Source organism: Macaca nemestrina, chromosome 5 (genome assembly GCF_043159975.1).
Source record: "Macaca nemestrina isolate mMacNem1 chromosome 5, mMacNem.hap1, whole genome shotgun sequence".
Classification (NCBI taxonomy): Eukaryota; Metazoa; Chordata; class Mammalia; order Primates; family Cercopithecidae; genus Macaca; species Macaca nemestrina.
Genome location: NC_092129.1, coordinates 67,182,455 through 67,206,069, shown reverse-complemented (window position 1 = coordinate 67,206,069; position 23,615 = coordinate 67,182,455). Strand labels below are relative to the sequence as shown.

Genomic DNA, 23,615 nt, shown 5'->3' with positions numbered 1-23,615 from the left:
CAGGAGAACCACTTGAACCTGGAAGGTGGAGGGTGCAGTGAGCCGAGATCGCACCACTGTAACTCCAGCCTGGGCAACAGAGTTTGACTCACTCAAAAAAAAAAAAAAAAAAAAAAAAAAGAAAGAAAGAAAGAAAGAAAGAAAAAGAAAGAAAATGAATGAAAAAAGTTACTTTTCCAAAACACAGAAGTAATTAGGTCCCATGCCTGATAGCCTCTTTTACCGGCAACCACAAACCTTATCCAGCCACATCAACACCCATATCTGGGAGATCTGTGCCCTTCCACCTTTGTCCCTCTTTGCTCTGCGGGGAAGGGCCCTCCTCGCACCTTCCTTTTTATCCCTCTCACTAGAAAAGAACTCTCTGGGAACTCCTACTTATCTCTCAGGGCCCAAATCCAAAGGTCTGTCTGGTAGTGGCCCGCCCAGACGCTCCCGGGCTGTGATCCTGAGGGAAGGGATCCCACCGCCTTCCGGGCGCTCTGCCCACCATCCAGTGAAGTTGGGTATGTACTCAGCGACCGACCCGACCGTGGGGCTGAGGCTTTTGCAGCAAAACTAACCCTTTGTAGAAGTCAAGGGCAGGTATTGCTAATAGCTCAATAACTTAAACAAACAAACAAAAATTAGCAGCCATTAAATGTCTGAATGAGATGTGTAAAAGAATGAACTATATACAATTGCAAATGGAAGTCGGTTTCAGGGAAATGCATGATTCAACTTTCAGCTTCCCTATCTACCATCTGCATGACTTAGGACACAGACATTTACATCTGAACTGTAAAAGGAGGACAAGAATAATCACTGGCCACACCTCCTACGAGGATCAAGTAAGAAAATGTATGCGAAAGACCCAGCACAGCCCTGGGACTCTACACAGGAGCACGGCCTCCCGCGCAGTCCCCACAGAGCTGCATGCAAAGGACCTCAGTAAGAAGCCAGGTGGCAGAGGGAAGGGTTGTATGGCTGAGCAAAAGAAAGACAAGGTAGAGAACAGCAAATAAAGGCAGAGAGGCAGGAGAAGGGAATTATGGAAGAAGGTCGCTTAAGCTCAAGGCGTCTCCTTTAGCAGGAAAAGATTCGGCAACCCCAACCAAAATTATCAAAGCCGGCCAGGCGCAGTGGCTCATGCCTGTAATCCCAGCACTTTGGGAGGCCCAGGTGGGTGGCCAGGGATTCAAGACCAGCCTAAGCCCTGTCTCTACTAAAAATACAAAAATTAGCCGGGCGTGATGGCAGACGCCCGTAATCCCAGTTACTTGGGAGGCTGAGGCAGGAGAATCGCTTGAACGTGGGAGGTAGAGGTTGCAGTGACCGGAGACTGCACCACTGCATTCCAGCCTGGGAGACAGAGTGAGACTCCTTCCCAAAAATAAATAAATGAATACATAAAATTATGAAAGCCACTGACTTAGTCTTTGGCAAAGAAGTGAACATCCATACGCCTGAGTTCTGCCTCCTCTCGGTTACCTTGAGCAAGTCTTTTACACCCAGAAGCCCTCCAAACCCTCCTCTCTAAATGAGAGTTGAGGGTGCATTTCCAAGGGCGCTTCAGTCCCTTCCACTATATACAATAACCCTGCAACCTCTGCACGTAGAAAGGCCACAAGGCTTTCTTCAGTGCGCTAAAAGGAACATCATAAAATTAAGATGAAGTCAGAATATTTGAAATGGGCTTGACTCTCAAATTCCAAGACGTAAAATTAATTAAGTCATTAGCTGATAGGCACAACTCAGGACACCTCCCAAGAGAACAAGTAAATGAACTGCTTTCAAAGGAGTGAGCATTTTAAGATCCCCTCAGGATCTCACTAACATCTCCCCTTCCCCCACACTTGGCCTAAAACAACAAAGGAAAGGAGGGAGACATTACATTTTGTTTGTTTGTTTTACGGGTTTTCTTGTTAATTTTTTAGGAATGGAGTAAATAGTAAGATAGGATGAATATAACAGTTCTGTGGACTGATGCATGCCTTTCTGCAGCTTGCACAGGAATTAAAGTAGGGGAAGGTTTGGAGTATCTCTATACAATGGATGTTTTCTAAGCATGCTGGGAATGGGTGTAAATTGTAGAAACAAAGCAAAAACAGAGGAAATTTCAGGTTTGGGGGAGGTGCATCTTGCAGGATCCTGCAAACAATAGGCACTTACTAACCCCCTTCCCAGTTAACAAGCAGATTTAAAGGCTGGGCTTCGCCTTAGAAGTCCCCAAATCCTGTAGGCAGAAGCTGAAGAACCATGACAATTTACCAAATGGATAAATCAGTCCTGAAAAAAGGATCTAGCACACCTAACTGTATCTAACAACCTTAGCAATTCCTGCTCTTAAAAACAACTTCCCTCCCCTACCTAACAAAAGGAATGCTGTGTCTGCCAACTATGGAGTAAAGAAAAAAGGGTAAAATTCCACAGGATTCTAACTCAGTTTTGCGCTTCTCAATAGAAGTCTATATATGTCATAGGGAAAGGTGACATGCTTTGAAAACCCTGGCCTACCACATGTTGTAGTGTTAGTGAAAAGAATGGTACATTTCACAAGAACACCAAGGTTTCACAGCTCAGGGCTTACAAACATGTTGCTTACAAACATGTTGCAATTTACCATTCGTTTCCAGTGGAAGCACAGGGATTTGAATTTGCATGATGAAACTGCCCAAAATGTAGTTTCAGCCAGAGCAGAATTTATTCACATCTTTGTAAATACACCCCATTATATTACAGCAGGCACATGTGTCTTGACAAAACAATGTTTTGATGTGATTCCTGCATTTAAGAAATACATACTTTTTTTTTTTCCTTTTTCATTCAACAAAGCCATGTTCTCAGCACCCAGTTAAGTCAGGAGCACTGGAGATAGAAAAATGAGTAAGACACTGACCCTGCCCTCCAGGCACTCACAATCTAGTAATTTTTTTTTTTTTTTTTGCAAGCTTGTTTCCTCTTAATTCGATATCCATTTATATATTCACTTATTAGAATTTATTTATTCCAGCACTGCTCAAACATTTTCATGCTGTAAATTATACTATTATTTCTTTTCTAAATGAGCACTTTGTTAACAATTATCTGAAAGCAACTATTTGGTACTTAACTGTGCATGGACTGAATTAATCTAAATGCAAAATGTGTCCTAATGAACTCAAACAACCATCCTGTATTTACTGAGATCCATGACTCTGGGGCAATACTTTCACTGGGTTATAATCAACAAAATCCTCTGGGGGACAACTGCTCAATAGTGCTCATTCACCTAAAAATGTTTTTACCTACTAAGCTGTGAGTTGTGTCATTTCAAATTTCCACACACAGTATTGATAGGCTGTGTGGTTTGATTTCCACAATCAGAAGAATCTGAAAAAGTAAAATAGAACTGTGTCTGAAATCTGTTAAGGATAATGTTCAGATGTGTAATTTCCTGACTACCTCTACTCTCCTCTTCAAATTCAGTATGGAAAAAGAATCTTGTAAGTCACATTTTACTTAAAACACACAGGATTTCTAAACATACTGAATTACATTTCTACTGAGTTCATCTGAGATAGTTAGTTAACTATGGAGCGTCATGACATCAGGATCCCTACTGGTGGGGCCAGCGACTGGGGACAAGTCACTAACAAGGTATGTGCCATTGGCCAAGTCACTTCACCTGTCTAGATTGATAGATGATTGCAAAATCTCATATTTTAAATAAAAAAGGAAGGAAATGGTGTCTCTTGTTTCAGCGAGAATAAAGTCAACTGTCAATTTTGTGTCTTGATGTATTTCCCCGAAGACGCAGTTTGTATAAACACTTGGATGACAGCTTTCCCTCTCTTTTAGCCTAGTGTCTCCCTACAAGGCATCTACAAAGGAGCAGTAAGCCATGTCTTCCTCCGAATTTTACTAAGGAACAATCTCCATGCCCATTTACCCCAGATAAACAAGGGGAAAACAAGAGCAGACACAGCCCGTCTGGGACAGGCTTCACGTTCTTCCCAGCCTGATACTGAATGATGAGCTGAGGTACATATTTTCTTTGCTCCTGCATCTGCCCTTTCAATAGCAGGTTTGAGCTTCTGAAGCCCCACCCCATCTTTTAACTCAGCCAAAGAACACTTGACTACAACTGACCCAACAGTGCTGGAATCTGCCAGGGAAGGGAAAGCAAATCTGCAAAAAATGCCACCGGCCAACCCTCTTCCCCAAAAGAACCCTCAGCCCAACTTTCATTTCAGCAGGCCACTGACCCTCCCCGCCCCCAGCCCAATGCCCTAGAGTAAGGGATACAATGGGATATTATCAAACCAATTTCCTCAGTGACTGAAAACTTAGAGCTGGGTCTAGGCAAGAAATAACAAGATAACTTAAAAACAGTCTATAGGCCGGGCGCGGTGGCTCATGCCTGTAATCCCAGCACTTTGGGAGGCCGAGGTGAGCGGATCACGAGGTCAGGAGTTCGAGACCAGCCTGGCTAACATGGTGAACTCCCGTCTCTAATAAAAATTCAAAAATTAGCCAGGCATGGCATTGCGCGCCTGTAATCCCAGCTACTCAGGAGGCTGAGGCAGGAGAATTGCTTGAACCCAGGAGGCGGAGGTTGCAGTGAGCTGAGATTGTGCCACTGCACCCCAGCCTGGGCAACACAGCAAGACTCCATCTCAAATTTAAAAAAAGAAAGAAAAAAAGAAAAAAACAGTTTATCACAACTTTAAAATGTCCATTGGGTTTTCTGGAACTTCAGTGAAGGATCATATTCACCTGTATAGTTCAGAAAATGCAAAAACAAAACCTTTTAAATCTAAAATACATATTAGATGTAGGTATATTATATATATATGCTATATGTAGTATGTAAATGTACACTGTATGCATATTTATATACATTTTTCAATACTGGAGAGTGACAAGAGCAGATAGAAATCTTTAACCAACCCTCGCTGGTTCTCTGTACAGTAAGAATCATAAATACCAATGGTCACCTGAAAATGGAGTAACTGGGCTTTTAGCATGTCTAGAAGGAAGAGACAGGAGACTGTTTGAAGGAAACAAACAAACAAAACCTGAAAGAGAGCTACATTTACTGAGGCTCTACTATATGCTAGACAGTCTGTTGAGTACTTGATACACACATCAACTCAGCTAAATCTCAGAAACCCCAAGAAGCAAGTCTTCTTGTCTTCAATTTTCAGGTAATGAAATTGAGGATCAGAGAGGTTGAATAACTTGACCAAGATCATGTAAACAGTCAGTTGGAGAGCTGGCATTTGGCCTACTATAACTGAAGCCCAAGAGTTTAATCACTGTGCTAAAAACTGTGCACGGTTTATCATTCCCAAAGAAGAACTTCTTTCACTCCATCTCCTCCCATTAAAAAAATATAAGATCTCAAAGCAAATCTAGAGCCTTTTCCGATAGTCTTTTATGTATGGATTAAGATATCTGACTGTAATAACCCTCACCCATCCGATTCCAGTCTACCTGCCTAACTAGAGCTCCACCAAAGCAAATCTATTACTTCCCCAAGGTATTCAACCCTGAGCAGGTTAAAATTTCATCCTCCATACAGAAGTACTGCTTCCCAGAAACTATGCCAAATCCAGGGGCGGTTTTAGTCACTGGACATTTCAAAATACATGACAGCACAGATTTAGCAAAATAAGTCCTATTGTTTTAGCCCCAAACATATAAAACAAATATCTTGTAACTCCACAAACTGAAAAACTGCAAAAAAAAGTAGGTGAACATTTTGGTAGTTCTGAGTAAGGAAATGTTTGTTTTCCCTCTTGTGGTCACACAACAAATGGTGAAGAGATAAACATCAGTAACATCAGCCTTTTCCCTAATCCAGCATCAACCAAATATTTATTTACAACTACTCTTTGAAGGCTTCTTCTTTCTCGCCTTTTCCACACCAACATCTGAGCAGGTGTCCCAGATTAAATTGCTGAATATCATACCCGATTGTTGAAAAAATACCTTTTGACGGGACCTGTGGCTGGTTATTTTTAAATTTGGGTTTGAAACCCTATACCGTGTGTATTTAGCACCCTAAGAACTACAGCCAGAGAAGGACGCCTCTGCGGAGTGGGTTGCCCAGTGGGTGGGCGAGAAGGGAGCCCCGTCTTCAGAGGGGCTGCTGCGAACTGCGCTTCCTGCGCCGCCCCCTCCCCAGGTAACTCACCAGGATGCCCATCACATCGGTCCAGAGTTGGGAGAACGCCTCGGACGTGCCAGCGCCAGGCTCGGGCTCCGGTTCTGGCCCCGGCGCGGGCTCGGCCTCCGGCTCGGGCCCCGGGCCAGCCGCTCCCGCGTCCTCCATGGCAGTGTCCCGCGCGCGGGCCGTGCGTCCAGGTCCCCGCGGCGCCCTCGCCCAGCACCCGCGCGCAGCCGGCCCGGATGCCGGGTCCCCGCCCGCGGCGTCACCGAGCCGCGCCCCCGCGCTGCATGCCCCGGCGGCCCCGGCCACCCCGCGGGGGCCCCTCGCAGGCGCCCACACCTCGGCTCTAGGTGGCCACGGGCTGCGCGACTGACAACTCCAGAAACTTTCCAACCCCGCTCCGCGCAGCAACAGGGTAGCAGGAGGAAAAGTCCGCACCACTGAGTTGTACGGCGGGGAATTCGCTCGGCCCAGAAGCAATTAAACCCACTGCAAAGGCGTTTCTTCCTGTTACGGGAACCAACTAAGTAAGGCACGCGACTCGTTCTTTCTAGCAAGTCTTGGCAGGACCCTGCAGGGGTGGCCGCGGCGCCTCGGTATCTTGGAGGGAGCTCCCCGGGACCCCTCTCTTCAAAATGAGCTCTTCCAGCTCCACATGACTCTCCCCTCGAGGCTAAAGAAAGCGTTTAGCAACAAAAGGTGCTCTGATGTCAGGCTCTTTGCATGGAAATGAGCCTCGGACAGGAGAACAAATCGCCTGTTGAAAGAGCAGCCGCGCCGCGGTCTCCGGCCCGCACAAGTTTCCAATCACGCTATTCACGGAAACGCTTTTGGTCACGGAAACCCGAGAAAGTTAATCTTTAAGCGACTGCCGCCCAAAGGCTTCACAAGTAGTCCGTGTCGCCACAATGCACACCTCGCCCCTCGTGAAGTCAAGCAACCCAAGGAATTACAACCCTGCCTCTGCCAGCCAAGAATTCTCTGCAAAACGAGTGTGAAAGCTTGGGCACGAGCCATTGTTTGGATCATTTTTTATGAGTGGGTGCATTTTGGCTCCCGAATGCCCACAATGGCATGCATTGCTAGGGCTTTCGGCTAATTAGGGGAAATGGGCTTTGGGTTTTAATTATTCCTTTACATTAGGGACACAGGGAAGGGCTATTTTCGAAACTAAATTCAAATGACTGTGCAGCCACTCAGCCTACACACACTTGGGGCCCTGTGTGTGTTTTTCCAAGGAGAAGCTCCAGGACGGATTTATTTTATAAGGGAAATAGCCCTGGAGAGGTGATTTTCCCTTTTGTGATTCTGCCTTTCAAAACCACTCAGAGTTTTCCTGGAAGGTGACAATGCACGTCACATTCGATTTGGTGATTGAGCACTTTTGAAACAGTTAAGAAACCACATGGAGTTTGCTCCTCTGTTAGGACCTTGTGGTTTAAAAGAAAAAAAAAAAAGTGAGGTGCCCCAGCGAGAGTGTCCTTGCTTGTTTTGAGGCCTCTCCTGTGTCTTGTTGATTGTGAGGGTTTTTTGTTTTGTTTTGTTTTGTTTTCCTTATGAGTCCACTAAAAGAAAGGGGGTAAGAGCATGTCCTTGAATTCCGCTTGCTCAAACATTAAGTGCTGCGAGCACCAATCAATGCAATGGGTGAATAGTCCTTACAGGAATGTTCAAAATGTAAAAACATTTTCAAAAGTAACTAAATATAAACACAAGCCCTGATAATTTTTGTGTGTTTCTGGCTGGTGTGGGGGCTCACGCCTGTAATCCCAGCACTTTGGGAGGCTGAAGTGGGCAAATCACTTGAGGCCAGGATCTGAGACCAGCCTGGTCAACACAGCAAAACCCCGTCTCTACTAAAAATACAAAAAACAGAAACAAACAAACAAACAAAAATAGCAAGAGTGCTGGAGCATGCCTGTAATCCCAGCTACTCAAGAGGCTGAAGTACGAGAATTGCTTGAACCCAGGAGGCAAAGGTTGCAGTGAGATCCTGCCACTGCACTCCAGCCTGGGTGGCAGAGGAAGACTCTCTGTCTCTAAAAAAAAAAAAAAAAAAAAAGAAAGAAAGAAAGAAAAAAATGTGTGTTTAAAAAATTTTTTTAGAGACAAGGTCCTGCTCTGTCACCCAGGCTGCAATGCAGTGGTGCAATCATAGTTCACTGAGTAGCAGGGACCATAGGCACACTGCTCCACCAGACTAATTTTTTTTTTTTTTTTTTTTTTTTTTTTGTAGAGACAGAATTTCTTGCTGTTGCCCAAGCTGGTCTCAAACTGCTGGGCTCAAGGGAGCCTCCCTCCTTGGTCTCCCCAAGTGCTGGGATTACAGGCATGAGCCACTGCACAGAGTCCCTGATGATAATGTTTGTGAAAGGAAACCAAAAGAATTATTACATTTCTCCTTAATAGCATTGAGGCATTGTGTTGAAGTAGAAAGAGCACTGAACTATATGAGTCAATACAGCCAAAGTCTTGTGCTCTCCTAGGCTGATGCCGGAGTTAGGCCAGATGGGTTTTCAAGGCTCCCTCGTGCTCTGTGATACTTTGAATAAAAATAAATTCAGTTAAAGCTGATGAGTTTTTTTTTAATTGTCATTTCTATAAAGAAATAAATATAAGTAAATGATAGGAAAAGATAAATAGCCTTTATAGTTGACCGTATTGGTATATTTCAATTTATTCACCATGTGATACCTTTTTTTTTTTTTTTTTTTTTTTTTTTTTTTTTTTTTTTTTTTTTTTTTGAGACAGAGTCTTGCTCTGTCGTCCTGTCGCCCAGGCTGGAGTGCAGTGGCATGATCTCGGCTCACTACAACCTCCGCCTCTCGGGTTCAAGAAATTCTCCTGCCTTAAATTTAAGAAGATGCAGAGGACTGTGCTGCTTCCAAGAGGCAGCCTGTTCTCTGCATAAACACTTTCCAGCAAATGACCAGCAAGGAGCCAGGCAAGCCGGGCAGTGGGGGCTGGGGATTAGGATGAAGCCTGACTCTCCAGCACCAATCCAGAATCATTTTCTTCTTGACTCATCAGATGACCTGGGGCAAAGCATTTGACATGGTGTTAGTTTCCCCATCCAAGATGAGGCAAGGCCACACTAATTGCCACCTGCTTCTTCACAGGTTATAGTATGTTTCAGGGTCATCTAAAGACATGTACAGTTTAGTGACAACACATACCCGCATCAGTGTAATTAAACTGGCCGGGCATGGTGACTCACACCTGTCATATCAGCACTTTGGGAGACTGAGGCAGGCACATCACTGAGGCCAGGAGTTCAAGACCAGCCTGGCCAACATGACAAAACCTCGTCTCTACTAAAAATACAAAACTTAGCCAGGCATGGTGGCACACACCTGTAGTCCCAGCTACTTGGGAGGCTGAGGCAGGAGAATCACTTGAACCTGGGAAGTGGAGGTTGCAGTGAGCCGAGATCGTGCCACTGCACTCACCCTGAACAACAGAGCGAGAGTCCATCTCAAAAAATATATCTATATAGATATCTATATAGGTATCTATATTTATAATTATATATCTATAGATAGATAGATAGATAGATAGATAGATAGATAGATAGATAGATAGATAGATAGATACAATTAAACCTTAGCCAGCATTTTGGCACTTATAGAAATCAACCTATTTTAGATATTTACCACGTTTTTCCTGGTGCTTCTTAATGGATAGGGAAATGAGATAATGTTTTTGGAGAAATGTTGATGCCTATACATAGAATGTGAAATTTGAGGCTGGGCGTGGTTGCTCATTCCTGTAATTCCAGCACTTTGGGAGGCCAAGGCAGAAGGATCATCTGAGGTCAGCAGTTTGAGACCATCCTGGCCAACATGGTCGTCTCTACTAAAAATACAAAAATTAGCTGGGCGTGGCAGCAGGTGGCCTGTAGTCCCAGCTACTTTTTACTTACCAATTTCCATTTGTTAACTCAACATGATCTGATTACCACTCCCAAGATTGACTCTTTTCTCTTTTAGTTAATGTCACTTGTCAGTCCTTTCTGCTAAAAGTTCCTTCAGGGGCTTTTTATCTCTGTTTTTTTTGAGACAGAGTCTGGCTCTATTGCCCAGGCTGGAGTGCAGTGAACCGATCTTGGCTCACTGCAATCTCCACCTCCCAGGTTCAAGTAATTCTCCTGCCTCAGCCTCCCGAGTACCTGGGACTACAGGTGCCTGCCACCATGCCTGGGTAATTTTTGGATTTTTAGTAGAAATGGGATTTCACCATGTTGGCCAGGCTGGCCTCAGCCTCCCAAAGTGCTGGGATTACAGACGTGAGCCAAGGCTCCTGCCCCTTCAGGGGCTTTTTAACAAAGTTGTCATTTCCTTATAAATAAATAGCCATCATCATCATCATCATCACAACTTCAGAGTCATATAGGGTATCATTTACCAAGAACGTTTTATATTAGAATTCTACCCCATGGAAATGGAAAAGGGCCTTGAAAAAGATCTAGGTCAAATCCTTCATTTTACAGATGAGGAAGTGGGCTCCAGAGAACTTGAATGATGAGTCCAAGTGAACACAGCTATGTGGGGCAGAATTAAAGTAAGAACAAACTGATTTATATTAACATCTTTTTTTTTTTTCTTTTGAGATGGAGTCTCACTCTGTTGCCCAGGCTGTAGTACAGTGGCATGATCTTGGCTCACTGCAACCTCTGCCTCCCGAGTTCAAGTGATTCTCGTGCCTCAGTCTCCCCAGTAGCTAGGATTACAGGCGCATGCCACCACGCCAGGCTAATTTTTGTATTTTTAGTAGAGACGGGATTTCACCATGTTGGCCAGGCTGGTCTCGAACTCCTGACCTCAAGTGATCCGCCCACCTCAGCCTCCCAAAGTGGTGGGATTACAGGTGTGAGCCACTGCACCAGACCCAAACTGATTATTTTAAAAGTCCTTTCATCTGTATCATACTCCATTTGATTCCCACAAAGTTCTTCAAGGAACGGAAGTGTAGATACTCCATTGAAGATGGGTATACCGGAATCCTACTTCTCTTTTTCTCTTACCGTCAGGAATCTCATCCAGCTCATTGAAATCATCCTGCTGTGGGTGAGTGAATTCCAAGGAAAGTGATGTAGAAGATTTTTCTAGACTTCTAGTAGAGACCCAAAAGTTGATTTCAGAATCAATTCTGTGGCTCATAATAAACATTTATTGTCACAAATGAGTGAAAACTATCACCACAATGCATTCACTGAGAATATTGATAATGTAGCAATCTCTGTTAATTATTGAAAATTAGTCTCCATGATATTGTTGCACAGGTAAATGTACAGCACATATATACATATACACACACATATACAGATAAATGTTTACACTGGCTTGCTTTGTAAAAACTTGTTCTTAGGGCCAGGCACAGTGGCTCACACCTGTAATTCTGGCACTTTGGGAGGCCCAGGCAAGGGGATCACCTGAGGTCAGGAGTTCAAGACCAGTCTAGCCAACATGGTGAAACCTCGTCTCTAAAAAATACAAAAATTAGGGGCCAGGCACGGTGGCTCACGCCTGTAATCCCAGCACTTTGGGAGGCCGAGGTGGGCAGATCATGAGGTCAGGAGATCAAGACCATCCTGGGTAACACGGTGAAACCCTGTCTTTACTAAAAATACAAAAAAATTAGCCAGGCTTGGTGGTAGGTGCCTGGAGTCCCAGCTACTCGGGAGGCTGAGGCAGGAGACTGTCTTGAATCCAGGAGGCAGAGCTTGCAGTGAGCCGAGATCGTGCCACTGCACTCCAGCCTGGGTGATAGAGACAGACTCTATCTCAAAAAAAAAAAAAAAAAAATAGCTGGATGTAGTGGTGGGCACCTGTGGTCCTGGCTACTCGGGAGGCTGAGGCAAGAGGATCACTTGAGCCTGGGAGGCGGAGGTTGCAGTGAACCAAGATTGCGCCATTGTACTGCAGCCTGGCAACAGAGCAAGACTCTGTCCCAAACAAAACAAAACAAAACAAAAACTTGTTCTTACTGTGGGCCAGAATTACAAAAGTTAAAAAGCATTAGTCTACAAGTTCTGGGGTATTTAGAGTATAGGTTCAGCCTATTTAGGTCATTATGTCAATTTAAGAAACCTAACTAGTTTACTGCTGGGCATGGTTAAAGTAAGGTAAAATAGAGATGAGGCCTGAGTAATCCTGAGAAGACAAAACCACTTAGACCTTATAAGTGAACTCAACCTTTCTTGATTTGCACACATAAGGAAAACTTAAGCTAACTCTTAGAAATGCCTGTATTAAAGAAAAACAGGACTTAAGCTCAACCAATCAGAAGTAGCCAACAAACTTTTATAACTATGAACTTTCACAGGAGATTGATCAAATAAGGCAACTGTATAATTGTATCCAATCAAATGTTTTCTTTGCTTTACTTCTGTGTCTGTCCTATAAAAGCCTCCCCATAGATTCTCTTGGTGGAGTTCCTGAACCACTTCTGGTTAAAGCTGTCAAGTCCATGAAATGTTGTTTGCTCAAATAAACTCTTTTAAAATGTTTATCGTGCCTGCATTTACCTCTTTAACAGCAGTAAAGATATAGTTTCAGGGCCGGGCACAGTGGCTCATGCCTGTAATCCCAGAACTTTAGGAGGCCGAGGTGGGCAGATCACCTGAGGTTAGGAGTTCAAGACCAGCCTGGCCAACATGGTAAAACCCTGTTCCTACTAAAAATACAAAAACATTTAATTGGCGTGGTGTTGGGCACCTGTAATCCCAGCTACTCGGGAGGCTGAGGTAGGAGAATCTCTGAAACAGGGGATCTCGCAGTGAGCCAAGATCTTGCCACTGCACTCCAGCCTGGGTGACAACAGTGATACTCCATCTCAAAAAAAAAAAAAAAAGATACAGTTTCATGATAGAAAGCACAACTGTAATGAGGTCAAGACAAAGCTAGGTTTCCATTTTTATTCAAGTTTCTATAAGACATTGGGCGAGTTATTTATCTTATCTGTGAAATGGGAAAATTCCACCTATTTGATACAGTTGTTGTGAGGTTATCTGTGATGACACAGGCACCTTGATGAATTATAATTCATCATTATAAGCTTTCTCTTTTTACCCTCTTTTTGCTTTTCCTTCCCCCACCACTCATCCAGTGAGGCTACATCTATACATTGGAAATTTCCTTGTGTATACCTAGGTCTCTGTGATCATACAAAAGAGTCAGCTCCAGCTCTGGAATGCCATTGCTGAGGAATGGAGCTGGGAGTTTACCTCGGCTGGGGTGGGGCGGGGTGATTAGGACGCTTCAGTTTTCATAGTAAAGGTAGCAATAGCCGCAATAACCATCGCTGTCATCATTTATGAATATCTACTCTCTGCCAGGCATTGAGCTGAGGTTTAGGTGTATTTCAGTGAAACTTTAACATTCCTCAAATGGAATTTATGATTTCCCACCATGATCCAACTCTCCCTCCCTGCTCCTTTCTTGCTTCAGTCTTCGGATATATCCATTCATTTATTCAAACTACCAACTTCATCCTTCCCTTCCCTCACCATCACCGCGATCTAAACCACAGGTAAGCCCTGCTGATTTGAATTCTTTTTTTTTTTTTGAGACAGAATCTCACTCTGTTGCCCAGTCAGGAGTGCAATGGTGCAATCTCGGCTCACTGCAACCTCCGCCTCTGGGGTTCAAGCAATTCTCCCTGCCTCAGCTTCTCGAGTAGCTGGAATTACAGGCGACCACTATCATGCCCGGCTAATTTTTTTTTTTTTTTTTTTTTTTTTTTTCTGAGACGGAGTTTTGCTTCTTGCTCTGTTGCCCAGGCTGGAGAGCAGTGGTGCAATCTCAGCTCACTGCACCCTCTGCTTCCCCGGTTCAAATGATTCTCCTGCCACAGCCTCCCGAGTAGCTAGGATTACAGGCACATGCCACCACACCTGGCTAATTTTTGTATTTTTAGTACAGACAGGGTTTCACCATGTTCGCCAGGCTGGTCTCAAACTCCTGACCTCAGGTGATCCACCTGCCTCAGCCTCCCAAAGGGCTGGGATTACAAGCGTGAGCCACCATGCCCAGCCTCAAATTCTTTTTTTTTTTTTCCTTTTTTTTTTTGAGATGGAGTCTCACTCTGTCACCCAGGCTGGAGTGCAGTGGCATGACCTCAGCTCACTGCAACCTCCGCCTCCCAGGTTCAAGTGATTCTCCCTACCTCAGCCTCCCGAGAAGCTGGAATTACAGGTGCCCGTTACCATGCCTGGCTATCTTTTTTTTTTTTTTTCTGAGATGGAGTCTCGCTCTGTTGCCCAGGCTGGAGTGCAGTGGCGTGATCTTGGCTCACTGCAACCTCTGCTTCCTGGGTTCAAGTGATTTTCCTGCCTCAGCCTCCTGAGTAGCTAGGATTACAGGTGCGTGCCACCACACCTGGCTAATTTCTGTATTTTTAGCAGAGATGGGGTTTCACCATGTTGGCCAGGCTGGTCTCGAACTCCTCACCTCAGGTGATCTGCCCGCCTCGGCCTCCCAAAGTGCTGGGATTACAGGCGTGAGCCACTGTGCCCAGCCTCGAATTCTTAAACTAGGCCAAAGTCATCCACTTCCCTTCACCTCCATTACCACCACTGGAGACCACACTGCTATCATCTCTTAAGATATTTTATCACCAGGCGCAGTGGCTCACGCCTGTAATCCCAGAACTTTGGGAGGCCGAGGTGGGCAGATCACGAGGTCAGGAGATCAAGACCATCCTGGCTAACATGGTGAAACCCCGTCTCTACTAAAAATACAAAAAATTAGCCGGTCGTGGTGGGAGGCGCCTGTAGTCCCAGCTACTCGAGAGGTTGAGGCAGGAGAATCAAATGAACCCAAGAGGCAGAGCTTGCAGTAAGCCAAGATCGCGCCACTGCACTCCAGCCTGGGTGACAGAGTGAGACTCCATCTCAAAAAAAAAAAAAAAAAAAAAGATATTTTATCTAGCTTGGTGCAGTGGCTTATGCCTGTAATCCCAGCACTTTGAGAGGCCAAGGCGGGTGGATCACCTGAGGTCTGGAGTTTGAGACCAGCCTCACCAACATGGAGAAACCCCATCTCTACTAAAATACAAAATTAGCCAGGTGTGGTGGCGCATGCCTGTAATCCCAGCTACTGAGGAGGCTGAGGCCGGAGAATTGCTTAAACCCAGGAGACAGAGGTTGCAGGGAGCTGAGATCGCACCATTGCACTCCAGCCTGGACGACAGAGTGACACTCCATCTCAACAACAACAACAACAACAACAAAAACAAATATATTTTATCTAGAGCAGTGCTTCTCAAAGTACACACCCACAACTCAATCATTAGCATCACCAAGGAATTTGTTACAAAAGCAAATTTCCAGGCTCCACCTCAAGACTTCTACTGAGTCACTCTGGGAGTCGAACCACCAATTTGTTTTTTGATTTTTTGTTTGTTTGAGACAGGGTCTCCCTCTGTCACCCAGTCTGGAGTGCAGTGACTTGAACACCTGGGCTCAAGGGATCCTCCCACCTTAGCCTCCCAAGTAGCTGGAACTACAGGCATGCACTCCCATACCTGGCTAATTTTATTATTATTATTATTATTATTTTGTAGACACAGAGTCTCCCTATGTTGCCCAGGCTGGTCTCGAACTCCTTGGGCTAAAGCAAGTAATCTGTTTTTTTAACAAGTTCCCCGGAGGATAGTGATTAGTGCTCAAATTTGAAAGCCCCTGCAGACTATAGGTACGTCAGAGTAAGGAAGAGGAGCTGAGGAAATGTAAAATTTTAAAATAGAATACAGTGTATTAAAAATCTATGCCAGCAGATTGTTTTTATTTTTATTTATTCATGTAGTTTTTGGATGGAGTCTCGCTCTGTCGCCTAGCCTGGAGTGCAGTGGCACGATCTCAGCTCACTGCAACCTTCACCTCCTGGGTTCAAGGGATTCTCCTGCCTCAGTGTCTTAAGTAGTTGGGATTACAGATGCATGCCACCAAGCCCAGCTAATTTTTTGCATTTTTAGTAGAGACGGGTTTTTACCATGTTGGTCTGGCTGGTCTCGAACTCCTGACCTCGGTGATCTGCCTGTCTCAGCCTCCCGAAGTGCTGGAATTACATGCATGAGCCACCGCACCAGGCCTGTAGATTATTTGTAAAAACTCGCTGGCAAAATAGCTAACTTATCATGAGACAAGTTAATGAAGAAATCAGATATTTGGAGATATTTGGTTTTATCTTTTTTTTTTTTTAAGCTCTGTTGGATTTGAGATACTTGGTTTTAAAGGGCAGACAATTAAATATTGAAATTAAAATGCATTTTCCCTAAGAATAGCATATGTTTTAGGAACACATTTTCATTTAAATACTTGTTATTTGTTACAGACGACAACAACACATTTTCTGCTTATAGCAGAGATTAAATCTGAAAGATTATAAATATTCCAATTTATTTTTCACCATACTCACTGTTGCTGAAATTGAGCAATGAAAGTAGATAAGCTCATTTAATTTTTGCCTACAGTCAGCAATCCTTTCTGGCATTCCTATGTGGGGCATTCCACAATGCCTTGGGGGAACTGACTTCAAGGAAAGACTGGTATGTTAAAACATTTTCCCTGTCACAAATTCACACCATTTTTTTTTCCACAAATGCCTTACAGGTGAGCCAAGCCCATGCTAAAGCATTACCCGTTAAAAAGCCCTTCGTCAAGGAGTGTTTGGTGAAAGAAGTGGGAGAAGAGCTAAGAGCAAACTAAAAAGAAATTAAAACAGAATGCAGACAGAATAGGCCAGGGAAAGAAAGGAAATAAACCAAGTGAGGCTATGGGGATGTAAATCCTTTTCTCTGGGCTGGGTAGGGCAGGGGGGCGCACATCTGTAATCCCAGCACTTTGGGAGGCTGAGGCAGGAGGATCACTTGAGCCTGGGAGTCCTAGATCAGCCTGAGCAACAAAGTGAGATCCCATCTCTACACAAAATTAACCAGGCACTATAGTATGTCCCTGTAGTCCTAGCTACTGGGGAGGCTGAGGTGGGAGGATCACCTGAGCCTGAGAGGTCAAGGCTGCAATGAGCCCTGATTGTACCACTGCAATTCAAGTTTTGCCACAAAGCGAGCAAAATTTTCTCTGAAATTTTTTGTTCTACTCTGATAGGCAATAGCCAGTTAGATTTTCATCTGTGTTGATGCTATGTGAAGACCAAGTTCTGGCCAGGCGCGGTGGCTGACACCTGTAATCCTAGCAATTTGGGAGGCTGAGGTGGGCGGACCATGAGGTCAGGAGTTAGAGACCAGCCTGGCCGACATGGTGAAACCCTGTCTCTACTGAAAATTAGTGGGGCGTGGTGGCAGCAACCTGTAATCCCAGCTACTTGGAAGACTGAGGCAGGAGAATCGCTTGAACCCGGGAGGCGGAGGTTGCAGTGAGCCGAGACCGCGCCATTGCACTCCAGCCTGGGTGACAGAGTGAGACTCAAACAAATAAACAACAAATAAACAAACAAATAAACAAACCAAAAAACAAGTTCTGCCTGGGAATTATTCCATTAATAATACCACAACAGGTATTTTATTATACACAGCAGGGTCAGACTAGATGATTTCTAAAGCCACTTGTAATTCTGAACTATGAAGATTCGGAAAAATTTGGTAACACATTACAGACAAGAAGCAAATTTCTGGCGAGATGTATACAGATGCCCATGAGGATCAAAAAAGTGGGGGCATCCCATACTGTTTAAGGCAGGAACCAAGAGACTTCAACTCACCATCAAGTTACTCCTGAATTAAGATGAGAACCGCCTCTCCTACAGAGAACGGTAAGATTATATGAAAGCCACCTGACAGGAGAAGAAAAAAAGGAAACACGGAGGGAAATGATCTTTAGAATCACACTTCCTGCTATTTCTCTTTTTTTGCTTAGGAGATACAAAAAATTAAACAGGGGCCGGGCGCGGTAGCTCACGTCTGTAATCCCAGCACTTTAGGAGGCCAAGGCTGGCGGATGACCCGAGGTCAGGAGTTCAAGGCCAGCCTAGCCAACATGGCGAAACACCGTCCCTACTAAAAATTTAAAAAATTAGCCGGTCGTGGTGGCGGGCCCCTGTAATCCCAGCTACTCGGGAGGCTGAGGCAGAAGAATCGCTTGAACCGGAGGTTGCAGTGAGCCGAGATCGTGCCATTGCACTCCAACCTGGGCGACAAGAGGGAAACTCCGTCTCAGAAAAAATAAAAAAGCCTTTCCTGTTAGGCGAGAGCCGCGCAACGCCAGGGTATCGGACGCCGTTTCTCACTTTCATCATATAGACAACAGCCCTGCTGCAAAGATCGTCAACGTACCTAAAACCCGAAGAACCTTCTGTAAGAAGTGTGGCAAGCATCAGCCTCACAAACTGACACAGTATAAGAAGGGCAAGGATTCTTTGTATGCCCAGGGAAAGAGGCGCTATGATCGGAAGCAGAGTGGCTATGGTGGGCAGACAAAGCCAATTTTCCGGAAGAAGGCTAAGACCACAAAGAAGATTGTGCTAAGGCTGGAATGTGTTGAGCTTAACTGCAGATCCAAGAGGATGCTGGCCATTAAGAGATGCAAGCATTTTGAACTGGGAGGAGATAAGAAGAGAAAGGGCCAAGTGATCCAGTTCTAAACTTTGGGATATTTTTCTTCTGATTTTGAAGAGAAAATGTTGAAGCCCTAGAAAAACTACCTGAGGGAAAATAGTGATATTCTTATGCAATATAAATAAATAAATAAATTAAATTAAATAAAAAAGTAAAAATAAAAGGGAATGTGTTAATAAGAGACCAGAAATTGTTAACTGTTTTCTAGTTATGCAAGAAAAGACTTAAAAGTGCAGCTGGGAAGTATCCACCAACCAAACTGATTTATCAATCTTGTCTTCTAATAAATTTTACCCTATGGGAATGTCCACTTGGCTGTCTCTCGTGCTCTTAAACATGGTTATGGAAAATACTTTTTTTCAACACATTTTAAAGCTCTGGTTAAAACTCTTGCTCTGCTTCTTTGAGATGCCATCATGTTACGTGCATAGAACAAAAGATTCTCACTCACATAATTCATCCCAGGAAACAGAAGATCATTACAGTCTTATCCAGAGTTGATGCATGCTTGCACAATACTTTGGGTAAACAACACCACCACACGTATGATTAATGACATTTGCATGAGTATTTTTAAAAAAGGCAGTGAGCTGAATATAACATTCTGGGAAAAGTATGTGTTGAGTCATTATAAAGGAAAGTTCGATATCCTTTTTTACTACTCATTTTTTAAGTCACAGATCTACCAGGTAATTACTTGAGGAAGACCCATGAGTGCCAGATGCATGGTGGAGCCCTGAGGTTAACCCTCTTTATGTCTGTTCTCTGTCTTTCATGGAAATGCCAACATTTTTGTATCAGAAGGAGCATGATTTTTATACTAGTAAAATTCATCTGCTAGCCCTTACAAAGAGACACTCCCATTCCTGTTTATGAAAAAAAAAAAAAAAAGAAAGAAAACTCAACTTTTCCTTCAGCTGTAAAATTCCATTGTTTCAGAATCTCAGAAACATGTATCTTTCTTCTCACGCCATCTAACTCTTCTCCTTACCAAGTACAGTAAGTCATATGGACTCGCCCCTGTTGTTGAAGGCCATGTTCCTCTCCAGAGTACTTTCCTTCTAATTGCATTTTTTGTGACACACACGGATGCACAGACACACACACACACATAAAGGCTTAGTTATCTCAGTTTTTCTGAGCTGCCTTATACAATTGAAGATATAAATAAATGAACTCTATGAAGAACTCATCAAAAGAGGTGGCACCGTGGCAATGTCTCAATGAGTTTCTCACATATGGAGAGAGAAGCTACAAGTGACAGGACACTGGGGTCATGGTTACTTCTTTAAATAGTGACTTGGTCAAGCTTAGTGAAACAATCCTCCGTTAAGGGAAGTACATAACATGCTCTGCTCCTATGGTTAATGCTGGCCTGAATGAGGTTTGAAATCTAAAAGACATTATTAATATGGGTGAGCAGGCACCGGATTTTCTGCACCATTTCCCTCTCAATGAACACAATTCTTTTTTAAATGGATTGTCTAGGCATAATTGTTTTCCTATGCCTTATAAATGAAACAACTAGGTGCTAGTTATCTAATGAATGTTCTCAAAAATCAGATGATGTTGATTCCAATAGCAAAGAGACACTTAACAAAGAACCCTTGTTCTAGAAATGAGGTCATTTGGACAGTCTATCCATTAAGAAAAAGCCTATTTTGCTTTCAGAGGTCACCTATTGGGGCAGGAAATCCATCTTTCAGCCAGCAAACTAACATCTGGCCTAAGTCTTCTAAGCTGAAATGTCAATTTCCTGATCTGAATGGAACACACATGAAAGAGAAAAAGATGAAAAATACAGATCCTCATGTGCTGAAGAATTCTTCAGCAGAAGCATAAAGATTATTCAAAAAAGAGCTACTTTTTAGTAACCAAAACCAATAAAAACAGTAAAACGTTTGTATGAAATATTTTCTTCTATAATAATGTAAAGATAAATGATAGCAAGGGTACAAATCAATCATTCACTGGTAAATCAATACATAAATCTACTTTAATTTAGACCAACTAATCACAATTTATGGTAATTCATCCCAGGCTGGGTAAGTTTTACTTTTGTGCTGAGAAACGGGAGCAGGAGGAAGCTTACTAGGTGCAAAAGTAATCACAGGTTTTGCTACTATTTTTTTTCTTTTTTTTTTGAGACGGAGTCTTGCTCTGTCACTCAGGCTGGAGTGCAGCGGCATGACCTCAACTCACTGCAACTTCCGCCTCCTGGGTTCAAGCAATTCTCCTGCCTCAGTCTCCTGAGTAGCTGGGATTACAGGTGCCCACCGCTGTGCCTGACTAATTTTTGTATTTTCAGTAGAGATGGGGTTTCACCATGTTGGCCAGACTGGTCTCGAACTCCTGACCTTGTGATCCACCTGCCTCTGCCTCCCAAAGTGCTGGGATTACAGGTGTGAGCCACCATGCCCGGCCTCAGTATTTTTTTAAATTTTTAAAATTTTTTTTATTTTTTATTTTTGAGATGGACTGCCGCTCTGTCACCCAGGCTGGAGTGCAATGGCACGATCTGATCTCGACTCACTGCAACCTCTGCTTCCTGGGCTCAAGCAATTCTCCTGCCTCAGCCTCCTGAGTAGCTGGGACTACAGGCACCTGCCACCAAACCTGGCTAATTTTTTGTATTTTTTGTAGAGACCGGGTTTCACCATGTTAGCCAGGATGGTCTCTGTCTCCTGACCTCGTGATCCGCCCACCTCAGCCTCCCAAAGTGCTAGGATTACAGGTGTGATCCACCATGTCTGGCCCAGCCTCACTATTTTTAACTGATAATTAAATTAATAGGATATAACTTGAAGAGAACTGAGAAGGTGTTTAACCTACGTAAGAAAGTAATTGTTTAAAGCTGTTTAAAAGTGCCATAAACTAGCCAGGCACAGCACACCTGTAGTCCCAACTACTTGGAAGGTTAAGGCTGGAGAATCACTTGAGGCCAACAGTTCAAGGCTGCAGTGTGCTCTAATCGCATGTGTGAGTAGTCACTGCACTTCAGCCTGGGCAACGAAGTGAGACCCCATCCCTTAAACAAAAAAGTGCCATAAAACACTTCACATATAATTCTCTAATTTACCACTCAGTTTACTTTTTGTGTTTTTTTTGTTTGTTTGTTTGTTTGTTTTTTGAGACAGAGTCTCGCTCTGTCACCCAGGCTGGAGTGCAGTGGTGTGACCTTGGCTCACTGCAACCTCCACCTCCTGGGTTCAAGTGATTCTCCTGTTTCAGCCTCCAGAGTAGCTGGAATTACAGGCGTGTGCCACCACCCCCAGCTAATTTTTGTATTTTTAGTAGAGATGAGGTTTTGCCACGTTGGCCAGGCTAGTCTCGAACTCCCGACCTCAGGTGATCTGCCCACCTTGGCCTCCCAAAGTGTTGGGATTACAGGTGTGAGCCACTGCACCCAGCCACTTTTTGTGTGATTTAAACATATTCTATAATTTTGACTAATCTTTCTTTTACCAGTGTACATTATAGAGATTTCTATTGTATGTGTCATTCATTCATTCATTCATTCCTCCATGTAACAAATACTGATTGAGTACCAATTATGTCTGACATGTGCCAGGTCTGGAGTTCTGGATCACCTAGCCTAGTAAGAGAGAGAGAAAAGTAAATAATAGGCATATATACTCCATAAAGAGGTGCTCAGAGGAGAGAATGGCCAACATGATGTGGAACAAGAAGAGCTCATGAAGGAGTTGAGCCCCCTACGAAGGGATTGAGGGGCACAAGTTTCACCAGCCAGTAAGGGAAGTGAAAGGAAAGATTTTCTAGGCAAAGGGAAAAGTCTGGAGATGTTAAAGATTGTAAAGTCCTAGTGTGGAGCGCAGGATGTGACGGTGGAAGTAGGAAGCAGTAACCAGTGTGGCCCTGTATGCCAAGCTCGGAGGGAGGATTTTATTATGTATGCTCCGTTTAGTGGCAAGCATTGCTCTAACTCCACCCCCTTTTATCTTTCAAGCAAGAAAGAAGAGTAGTAATCCAAGTGCATAATAAAATCTAATTATGACTTAACAGTTACTGTGATAAGAGCAATATGGCCTTCAGGCACAGTGGCTCATGCCTGTAATCCCAGCACTTTGGAAGGCCGAGGCAGGCAGATCACCTGAGGTCAGGAGTTCAAGACCAGCCTGGCCAAAATGGTGAAACCCCGTCTCTATTAAAAATACAACAATTAGCCGGCCACGGTGGCGATGGCTGTAATCTCAGCTACTCAGAAGACCAAGGCACTAGAATTGCTTGAACCCGGGAGGCAGAGTTTGCAGTAAGCCAAGATTACGCCATTGCACTCTAGCCTGGGCAACAGAGTGAGTCTCTGTCTCAAAAAAAATTATATATATATATATATATATATATATATATATATATATATGCGCAGTGGCTCACGCCTGTAATCCCAGCACTTTGGGAGGCTGAGGCAGGCAGATCACCTGAGGTCAGGAGTTCAAGAGCAGCCTGGTCAACTTGGTGAAACCCTGCTAAAAATATTTTTTAAATTAGCTGGGTGTGGTGGCATGCACCTGTAAACCCAGTTACTTGGGAGGCTGAGGCAGGAGAATCACTTGAGCCCAGGAGGCAGAGGTTGCAGTGAGTTGAAATCGTGCCACTTGCACTCCAGCCTGGGCAACAGAGTGAGCCTCTGTCTCGGGGGAAAAAAAAAAAAAAAAAAAAAAAAAAAGATGCTTTTCCCCTACTTCACTCTGCACTTCTCATTCCTGCTACCATGTGAACAAGGAAGTGTTTCCTTCCCCTTCTGCCATGATTGTAAGTTTCCTGAGGCCTCTCCAGCCATGCGGAATTGTGAGCCAATTAAACCTCTTTTATTTATAAATTACCCAGTCTAGGGCAGTTCTTCAGAGCAGAGTGAGAATGGACTAATACAGAGGTCAAGGATGGAACT

General features: G+C 44.0%; 2 protein-coding genes across 8 annotated transcripts in view; one reads left to right on the top strand and one right to left on the bottom strand.

Moving 5' to 3' along the window:
* The window catches only part of LOC105488993 (SAM and SH3 domain containing 1), a 350,928-nt gene that overhangs the window by 205,149 nt on the left and 122,164 nt on the right, over positions 1–23,615 (bottom strand). Inside the window, exon 1 of one of the 7 annotated variants that reach the window (XM_011753540.3) lies at positions 6,161–7,038. The exons of 4 other annotated variants lie outside the window; for them this stretch is intronic. In XM_011753540.3, the coding sequence (XP_011751842.2) occupies positions 6,161–6,298 (138 nt within the window). In that variant the 5' untranslated portion in view covers positions 6,299–7,038. Of the gene's footprint in view, positions 1–6,160; positions 7,039–23,615 lie in introns of those variants that run through there. 2 more of the 7 variants (XM_024795152.2, XM_024795155.2) reach the window with 2 other exon arrangements.
* LOC105489159 (large ribosomal subunit protein eL42-like) lies at positions 11,401–18,802 on the top strand. Its single transcript, XM_071096048.1, has 2 exons — positions 11,401–11,417; positions 18,339–18,802. The coding sequence occupies exons 1-2, from the start codon at positions 11,401–11,403 to the stop codon at positions 18,733–18,735; spliced, it is 414 nt and encodes a 137-aa protein (XP_070952149.1). The 3' UTR covers positions 18,736–18,802.